Raw genomic sequence first — 10,943 nt, 5'->3', positions numbered from 1 at the left:
CAGTTAATCCAGCATAATATTTAAAAATTATTTAATATGATATAAAATATAAAAGATAAAGCTCCAGTTCTGTACGTAATGCAAGATTGGAAGCCTTACCATGGACACTAAGAATATTTCATGTTATACTCATTTAGTTTTTTTATAATCGTATAACAAATTTTCTAACTAAGCATGGTACTGGCATGAAATTACGGATGTTTTTTGTTATTAAAATTTGTTGATACAAAATATTAGAAATTATTATAAATTAAGGAATGTATCTCCCTCATGCAAAGCTCTGATTCCTTTCACGGATTTGGCTATACTTTTTGGACCTTTGGGATTATAGCTCTTCATCTTTTATATAAGCTTTGGATTTTAAATATTTTGGCCACGAGCATCACTGAAGAGACATGTATTGTCGAAATGCGCATCTGGTGCAACAAAATTGGTACCGTTAATTTTATTACTACCACTGGGTCGATGCCTCTGCTGGTGGACTATTAGTCCCTGAGGGTATCACCAGCCCAGTAGCCAGTACTTCGGTACTGGCATGAAAATACGGATTTTTTGTGTTATTAAAATTTGCTGGATACAAAATATTAGAAATTATTATAAATTAAGGAATTTATCTCCCTCATGCAAAGCTCTGATTCTTTTGACGGATTTGGCTATACTTTTTGGACCTTTGAGATTATAGCTCTTCATCTTTTATATAAGCTTTGGATTTTAAATATTTTGGCAACGAGAATCACTGAAGAGACATGTATTGTCGAAATGCGCATCTGGTGCAACAAAATTGGTACCGTTAATTGTATTACTACCACTGGGTCGATGCCTCTGCTGGTGGACTATTAGTCCACGAGGGTATCACCAGCCCAGTAGCCAGTACTTCGGTACTGGCATAAAAATACGGATTTTTTGTGTTATTAAAATTTGCTGATACAAAATATTAGAAATTATTATAAATTAAGGAATGTATCTCCCTCATGCAAAGCTCTGATTCCTTTCACGGATCTGGCTATACTTTTTGGACCTTTGGGATTATAGCTCTTCATCTTTTATATAAGCTTTGGATTGTAAATATTTTGGCCACGAGCATCACTGAAGAGACATGCATTGTCGAAATGCGCATCTGGTGCAAGAAAATTGGTACCGTTAATTTTATTAGCAGAACCTGCAGAAAGTACAGTTTAAAAGATATATGTTAACATCTTTACGGTGATAAGATTAAACATGATAACACTCCATGAAATAATTAAACGAAAATCGCATCAGGTAATTTTAGTAATTAAAAAAAAAAATCGGTTTATCTTAATAACTTAATCGTAGACTTTAAACTAAGCTACATATTTAAGAAATACCAATTATTCGAAGACTTTAAACACAGCTACATATTTAAGTAATACCAATTATTCGAAGACTTTAAACTAAGCTACATATTTAAGTAATACCAATTATTCGAAGCCTTTCAACTAAGCTACATATTTAAGTAATACCAATTATTCGAAGACTTTAAACTAAGCTACATATTTAAGTAATACCAATTTTTCGAAGACATTGAACTAAGCTACATATTTAAGTAATACCAATTATTCGAAGACATTAAACTAAGCTACATATTCAAGTAATACCAATTATTCGAAGCAACCCGAATTTTCCCCTTTATGTCTACCGGAATTGATAATTTGCAGAATACTAAACTATTCGTTTTTGTTCCTTCACAACTTTAAATAAATTATCTATTAGGAATAAAATAACATTGCAGCTTCAATTGAGAAAAGTTAATTTCTTTGAAAATTTTGAAAAACTTAGTATTCCTATATCTTTTATAATTAATTATAATTAGTGTCGGTATATCTTCCATGTTTTATTAAAACTAGCATAAAAGAAAGGCAAACAATACAAGAGGGACATTCAAACTCATAAGTCCAAAATAAACTGACAACGACATGGCTAAAAAAGAAAAAGAGCAACTGACAAACAATATTACACATGACACAACATGGGAAACAAAAGACTGAGCAACACGAACCCCACCAAAATCTATAATATATGAATATGCTAACAAACAAAATCATTATGAGAGAGGGAGAGATAAATAAGAATTTGTTAAATGATAGTCGTTAATTATTTTTTTACAATCCGGGGATACTTTATATAGGCAGGTTTAACATGATAACATACACATGAATACCTCGGGATCATGACTTTTCCAAGTAGATACCAAAATAAATCAATCAAATATAAGATAAAGAAAGAAAACAACAAAAGAGCAAAAAAAGTTAAACCTTAACATAGAAATGTTGCATTGTTTCTCTCTGGAAATAATTAAAAGTAGGCAGGAATTTCAACTTATAAGAAAGATTGCTGAGAAAAGTGTGGTTGTTTAATTTTTTGCGCTAAATTGCTCTACGATGTATTTTCATTTCCTCCTGGATAACAGTAAAGAGTTAGAACTATTGAGATCTATTATCGATAACTATCCAGTTCTAACAAAACAACACATTAGCAGGTGCGCAGGATCACTGTATCTTTTCAGTAAAGGTAACGATGGAAAATATAAACATCCAATTAAAAAAAAAAATACAAGTCAAAGAATGATAATAAGTTAATGATAAAAAAAGGAGTACCAAAAACTTGAGCTATCAAGGAAACACAAAATAATTAAAATAAATGATGTTTAAATTAATAGTGTATATCACGGATGCGGAGAGTATGAATTTCTGGCTTCAGCGGTTTAATATGGAAGCTATAAAAAAGAAAGGAGTCGATTACCCACCTAAATCTCTATATTACATAATCTGTGGTCTACTCAGACACATCAAAGACATGAACGTTAACGACAAAAACTTTCTGGGTGAAAAGGATGGTCGCTTTGCTATGTTTAGGCGTGTATTAGATGCCAAGATGAAAGATTTGCTGTCCAAAGGACTAGGAACAAAAACGCGCAAAGCCGATCCAATATCACACGAGGATGAAGAACTCTTGTGGGTTAATGGTGTTTTTGGAAAGAGTAGTGCTACAACTTTACAATACACCGTTTTCTTTTATAATTGCAAGTTATTTGGAAAAAGGGGCCGCGACGAGCACAGAAATCTTGATTGTGATCAGTTTGTAATTGGTATTGATTCAACAGGAAAGTTTATTAGATTCATCGGGAGAAATAACAAGACATTTAAAGGTGGACTAGGACACATGCAATTAACGAATAAAGATATAAAGCACTATCCACAGGGCGGCAAGTTGTTTAGTTTACATAAAATGAACACGGAAAACTGTTTCACAAAAATATTCTACGCGTGTATCCGTTTCATATACTTTTTTTTCAATTTAAATTTCATTCTGAAAAGAAATATTGTTTTTATATTTTATTCAACCCGATGTCCACAAAAAAAAATGACAGCCACGATATGACCAATAGTGCTGAAAGTGGCATTGAACACCAACAATCAATCAATCAATCATTTTGAAATCAAGATCACATACGAAATTATAATATACACGATAAGGTTTTCTGAATATACATGCACTGCTATGATTTGATTATTTGAATAAATTATTCTACGGATTATCAGTATTATATTCTTTTTAATATCATGTTATTCAACCCGGGTATTTCGACTTCAGTTTCCATTGAAAAATTTAAAAAAACCGAACCACTACTGTATAGCCAAAAATGCTGAAAATGGCGTTAGACAGCAACAACTAATCAATCATTTAAAAACAAAAGCTCATATACGAAATTTTATAAATATACACGATAAGTTTTGCAAAATATTACTGCAACTGTTATAATTTTCTTTGATTCGAAGCAAGCGGGATAAAAACTCGATTTTTTTTACTTTGTAGGTCCAAGCTGCATAATTGCTAACTACGATGAGTACTTGAAAGATGTATGCTCCGGAACATTTGATTGAAAACCGCTCAACATAGATGGGAAGGATCGTTTTCGTTATGGAAAATCAGCACTTGGAGTAAATAAATTACACGGACTAATGCGCGAGATATGTCAAAAAGGTGGACTTTTAGGGAACTACACGAATCATTCCGGAGAACGCACTTGTGCAACTGCCCTATACCATGCAGGTATTGATGAAAAAGGACTGGTCACCGCTCCACGGCATCAGTGAGAGCTTACAAAACTAGCAATGGGACCATTGAAAAAAATGTGTCAAAAATCTTGAACCCAGCCGTTCTTTCGAGCGATGATGAACACACAACTGTTTCAAATACCGGTTAACTGGATATCGAGTTTGCAAAGGTGATACGGGATTCACAGGACACCATTCAGAAGGATGACTGAGTTTGCAAATGTACTACATAGTTCACTGGAAATTGTTCAGAAGGGCGACGGAGTTTTCAAAGTGCTACAGGTTTCACTGGACATCGTTTAGAAGAAAGGCAGCGTTTGCAAAGGTGCTACAGGGTTCATTAGATATCGTTCAGAAACGACGCAGAGTTTTCAAAGGTGCTACAGGGTTACAGAACATCGTTTAGAAGGAAGGCAGAGTTTGCAAAGGTACTACAGGGTTCACTGGATATTGTTCAGAGGGATGACAGAGTTTACATAGGTGCTGCAGGATTCACTTGACATTGTCTAGAAGGATGAACTATAGTTTAAAAATATGTTTTATGGTTCACTTGATATATTCCAGAAGGAGGTGATAGTTTCAAAGGTCTGACATGGTTCACTGAACATTCGATTCACAAAGAGGGCAGTGATTTTTGTTTTGCTTCACTGAACATTGGTCAAAATGGAAAAAAGGGGTATAATTAACAAATGTACTGGATGATTAGACCCAGTAGACGTTTATAATGCACAGGTTTATACCAAACTACCTGTCAATTAGTTTTTACAAGCAGGGTAATTTTCGACAGCATTATGTGCAGATGCTGCATAATCCTGTTAAGTAAATCAAGCCCACATGTAGCAAGTAACATCTTGAGCTGTTGGTTAAATTTCCTGAGAATTTGTTTTAATAACAGACCAGTGTTGCTTCTCGTTTTCTTTCGGGTTCATTATTGTCGTAGAATTTGATTCAACATGTTCTGAATTTATCCCAATTTTGAGAATTACATGTAAGAAAAGTAAAAAAAAATCACGTTGGATAGTCAGGAAAATATATAGGACACTATTAGGAAATATTCTGACTGGTTTACTAGTATGTTAACAGAAGTATAACAACCAATGTATTACTGATTGCGTGTCTACATAATATAATAAAATTATTTTTCTATACATTTATTTCTCAAGACTGCTAATGAAATTACACAAATGATAATAAATGATAGTTAAACCAATCACATAAGTCATTATACATATCATATAAGGTAAACTAAATGCTAAATTCTCTCAGTTATATGTACAATGATAGTGATAAAATATGTCAGTTATCTGTCTGTACAATGATAGTGATAAAATATGTCAGTTATCTGTACAATGACAGTGATGAAATCTGTCAGTTATATTTACAATGTCAGTTATAAAATATATCAGTTATCTGTACAATCATAGTGATAAAATCTGTCAGTTATCTGTACAATTAAAGTGATAAAATCTGTCAGTTATTTGTTCAATGATCAAAGTACTTTAACATCTCTGTTATATGTACAATGACAGTGCTATATTCTGACAATTTTCTATACAATGATAGTCCTAAAATCTGTCAATCGACCATTTTCGAGTTCATGCATTTCCGTTAAAAATTTTGGTTTTAGTTGACATCATTCGTATCGTCACTTCCTTCCCATGTTGAGCGGTTGAACAAATATGATCCTATATATATTGCACAAATTGTTCGGCAAATTAAATTCTTATAATTGATTATCAGCACTGCTGTCATTATTGAATTGTGATTAAAAACCTATGGAACAAATATTATATTTAGTTTATCCAGCATAAAGACAATCCCAAAGATGATTGGTGAACTTGATAGTTCAGGGCCCATGTCTGTAGTGACGTTTTAGATTTTATTGTATTACTAGTAAATTATAATGTCAGAGATTTCGTTACCAAAAATTACTTAAAATCTTTACTAAATTCTGCCATAAATACAAAGATTTAGTTTGCAATTTTGGCTGTACCTGTAGAATACTTATTTCAAACGGAATAGCAAATCGTAAATTATTTCGGTGATGTTGTAAACCGAGCAAGGAAATCTAGATACAGTCCAAGTAAACTTATCAATCATTTAATCACTTATACTGAAAGCTTACCAATCAGTCGTTGCTGTTGACTTTGAACTAACTGTCAGTAACTGGGAGGACAATGATAGTGATAAAATATGTCCATTATATGTACAATGATAGTGCTAAAATATGTCCATTATATGTACCATGATAGTGTTAACATATGTCAATTATATGTACAATGATAGTGATAACATATGTCAATTATATGTACAATGATAGTGATAACATATGTCAATTGTATGTACAATGATAGTGATAAAATATGTCAATTATATGTACAATGATAGTGATAAATCTGTAAGTCATGTGTATAATGATAGTGCTAAATTCAGCCAATTATGTGGAACATGAAACTGCTCTATATAATGATCATACGAAATTGTCAATTCTTTATACAATGAAAGTGATAAAATTTGTAAACTATCTAAATAAAGATAGTGCTAAAATCTGTAAACTATCTGAACATGATAGTGCTAAAATATCTCAATGATATGTACAATGAGTGTGCTATTATCTGAACGTCTCATTCATTTGTTAATAAAAAATTCTGTACAAACCAAAAACATGTATCAACAATAATGATTAATTCTTTATTGATGAAAATACTGTATATAAAAAAGATTTTAAAGCAAGAATGTGTCCATAGTACACGGATCCCCCATTTGCGCTTTTATTTTCCATGTTCGGTGGACTGAAATTGGGATCAAACTCTTATTTGGCATTAATATTAGAAAGTTCATATCATATGGAACATGTGTACTAAGTTTCAAGTTAGTTGGACTTCATCAAAAACTACCTTGATTAAAAGCTTTAACATGAAGAAGGACAGATGGACGAACGAACGGACGGACAAAAGAACATATAATGCAGAACAAATCAATGGTATAATAAAAGAACTATTGCTCACAAAAGTTTGTATTTTCATAATAACACCACTAATGGCGAAAGGAAAGAAAATAAAACTGGACCTTATGTTTATTTGAAAACCTCCCACTTTGTATCGAGAACAATTGTTTGTTTTACCATCTAAAACATTGAAATAAACAGTGTAACACATATACCCCTACAGAAAAAAAAGTTGAGGGCCAGTTGATGGCCATGTGGCGGACAGTTGAGGGATAGCTGTTTTAAGCAAAATAGTTGAGGGCTAGGTGTTGAGCATCTTAGCTCAACTCAAACCTGGCCAAGCACTGTATGTTGGATAGATGTCGCTCAACTGGCCCTCAACTGAAGCTGGCCTTTAAGTTGAGGAAAAGTTGAGCAATTGATCTTTGATTTTCATATAGTTGAGCAAAAGTTGAGCTTTCAGACTTTGAAATTATTGTATTTGAGCAAAAGTTGAGCATTTAGACTTTGAAATTTTTGTAGTTGAGGAAAAGTTGAGCGTTCAGACTTTGATTTTTTTTTTATAGTTGAGCAAAAGTTGAGCAATTAGAAATATAACCTGGTGATATAAATGTTATGTGCCATCTGTTTTATATGTCTTTAGTGCAAATGGACAGGAAGTATAATTATAAATGTACACAAAGTTTGAGGCAAAATTAAGGGAAGCACATGTTTTCAATTTTATACATTTTTCTGTATTTTAACTAACTAAATCTTTGACATAGTATTTCTTTTATAATAAGATATATCAAATATTCAAGATTTATGTAATTAACAGTTATTACATGTACATGTATTAGGGCAATTCTCAAAGTGATCACACTGTCACAATACCCAAAAGAACCTCAAACATTTAAAATTTGAACTGGGTTTGAGCATGCACATGGCAAGCAAAAATGTCTTCTAGCTATCATGAATAAAATATAACTTTTACTATGAATGTAGAAAGAAAAAGTTACAAATTACTGTATTGACATTGAAAAGTGCAGTGTATTCTTCTGATGACATGACTCTTGGATTAAGGAAGATTGATGTTTAAACACATATTCTGGAAACATCTGTTGGTAAGTTCATTGGATTAGATTTGATTACAACCATTTTGAAAAAGTGTATAATTATGCTCTTTTAGGTCAAAATAGTGATATGTATAGTGTTTTCTTTATAAACTTAAAAGAGTGAAGAAAAAAATGAAACAATACTTATGCATTAATTTATATATTGTCAAAATGTGTAAGACAGCAGACATGTTTGTTTTATTATTAAGACAATTTGTTTTAGAAAGTATAACTAATAAAATAAGAATATTCTAATATTATGAATTTGGTATAAAACTAGAGATCTATTTTTGTTTGCTAGATAACTTCTACAAAGCAAGGATATAGCATGTAGGTAGTCTGTTGTGAGTTAAGATCTTTCAGCAGTATTTTGGCTATAAAAATACACAAATACACAATTTAAATATGTTTTTCTACAATGTGTAGTCATCAGTTTGCAATTACCACATAATGCTCAACTTTTTAAGACCTGGACCTCAACTTTTAATGACCTGCCCCTCATCTATTGGCCACCTAGCCTTCAACTTTTAATGACCTGGCCCTCAACTGTTGGCCAGGTAGCCCTCAACTCTAATTGCTCAACTGTTGGACACCTAGCCCTCAACTATGATATTTTCTCAACGTTGCTCAACTCATTTGCATAAAGTTGAGCATTGATAGTTGAGGGCTACCTAATTTGCATGGTAAAAATCCAGCTTTCCCTCAACTATTTGCTCAACTGATGGCCAGCTAACCCTCAACTGTTAGCTCAACTGGCGGCTAGTTGAGCAATGCAGTTAGCCTAGTGGTCATTTTTTCTGTATGGGTACATGTGGAAGTTTCTCTCAATATCACATCTACAACTAAAATTGTAGAACAGAAATCCTTCATTGAAAGAACATTTAATCATTCTCAATAATGTAGCCACACATTTACTACAATGCAACAAAAGTTTTCAAGTTCAGGTTATCCGTGAGTTTAAATCCCGTACGGGGCAATTGCATTTGATTATAATCTTAATTGACTTAGATTGTCAGTTTCCCTACCTAATGTCGTGATTCTCTACGGGCACTTCGCCTACCTCAACCAAAAAAAAACCCTGACCTGGCTAAACAATAATTGGTGCCACATTTGTCAAAACATATATGTATACGCTATTAGTAGTACTAGTCTGTAGTATCTTTCTCTGATTATACAAACAACTCTTTCAGACTGTATGGTTATATCTCTCCCCAGTCACAATGCTAACTTAACCAGGTATCTAAATGGCAAGCTGACCAACATAGATTATAATCAAACAGACTGGTGTTGATTTTAGTTAACATATAATAAAGTTGAGATGCTGTTTTCAATGTTTGATGAATAAACAAAAAGGTTTTATTTATTCATAAAAAAATGAGGATTTTAAATTAGTTGCATGAATCCTTGGAATTTGGAAAATATATACTTAATTTATGATACTGGTCATAAATTGTTTAATAACAATTTTCCTCCCAAATAAGTTTTATTGGACTGTCATTACAAGAAAAATTTCTTCACAGATGTACTCTCTATTATTCCCATCTGACATTTTCCTGCCAAGCTTCCAGATTGTGGTGCATATTCTGGATTCGTAGCTAATTCTCTTCTCACATTTCTTAATATCTCCTCGATATGTTCCTCATTGTATTTATTCTTGGCAACAGACAGGAAAGCTCTTATGAAAAATGCTCCTTCATATATATTTCGAATTGATATATATCCTGTAATTTAAAAGAAAAACTGTAACTTTTATAATTAACTAGTTGTTTCAATATTTTGTTAGATGATGGAATTTTAATTTGTTATAGTGAAAAAAGATCATTCATACTGACCCAAAAGACTGCATCAAACAAATACTATGGAAGTAAACATGTATCACTTTATATAAATGAAGTATTTCCCACCGAAATAGAAATAAATATTGCATGCAAAATCTGCTTATTGAGTCAGCAACATCTACCATATTAATTTGCAAAATTGTAACTCAGACAAGAGTGCACATGCTGAAATGTCTTGCCTTCTTTACTTACCATTGATATTATGTATATAGTCCTAAATATAAAGCTTTACTACAACTATCACATACAATTAACATGATCCAAGAAAATGAGGTCAAGGTCAGATAAACCAAACGAGAAATACATGTACACCTTACAATCATTCATTACACTATATAATAGGGATGTCAACAAGTACTCGATTATCGCTCGGTACTACCGAGTATCGAATACCAAAATAATAATCAACTAATCAGTTTCTGTTAGAATGTTGTTGATTGATTAAAGGAAAATATGTTCTATCAAGAGCGCCTCCTGTGAAATTAAATGTTATTCAAAATAAAGTAAAATACGTTTCGAAAGTTTGCGTTTAATTGTCATTTAAAATTCCCTCAAACAGAGGTAGCTAGCTATGAAGAAGAGGACATTTCCAAGGCTTACACTTTTAGCTAATCTTGTATTATTCTTTCCGCCACCTCTGCACCGTCAGAGCAAATATTTTTTATCAGCAATACTGTTAGTTACGTTAAAAAGTTGAGAAATCGACTCGTCCCAGAAAAGTTGAAAAGATAATATTTCTAAATAAAAACGTAAATGAAAAATAATTTGTTCAACCCTATGTCGACCCCCAGAGAATGGTTAAAGCCATTATATAATTAGTAAGTCATAATTATAACACCTTTGTTGATCACTTAATGTGTTTTTGTACGATTCACAAATACTGTTGTTTGAGTTTACAATTTTCTATAGATGTTTATTAATTAATTGATCAGATCAGGTAATTGTCAGTTTACATAATTAGTGCATGTAGTAAATGACCCTTACCGAA

The 10,943-nt window shown here is 32.2% G+C and overlaps 1 protein-coding gene and 1 pseudogene across 1 annotated transcript in view; one reads left to right on the top strand and one right to left on the bottom strand.

Annotated features, from left to right (window-relative positions):
* The first annotated feature begins 2,661 nt into the window (after positions 1 to 2,661).
* Positions 2,662 to 4,225, top strand: LOC143053726 (uncharacterized; annotated as a pseudogene).
* Positions 4,226 to 5,210: 985 nt separating this feature from the next.
* Positions 5,211 to 10,943, bottom strand: part of LOC143053725 (uncharacterized) — a 77,495-nt gene continuing 71,762 nt past the window's right edge. Inside the window, exon 13 of the mRNA XM_076226511.1 lies at positions 5,211 to 9,838. Within this exon, the coding sequence (XP_076082626.1) occupies positions 9,615 to 9,838 (224 nt within the window). The 3' untranslated portion in view covers positions 5,211 to 9,614. The remainder of the gene's footprint in view (positions 9,839 to 10,943) is intronic.

This window comes from Mytilus galloprovincialis, chromosome 12 (assembly GCF_965363235.1).
Source record: "Mytilus galloprovincialis chromosome 12, xbMytGall1.hap1.1, whole genome shotgun sequence".
Classification (NCBI taxonomy): Eukaryota; Metazoa; Mollusca; class Bivalvia; order Mytilida; family Mytilidae; genus Mytilus; species Mytilus galloprovincialis.
Note: the sequence above shows the minus strand (reverse complement) of the source record. Positions and strands in the feature narration are given on the sequence as shown.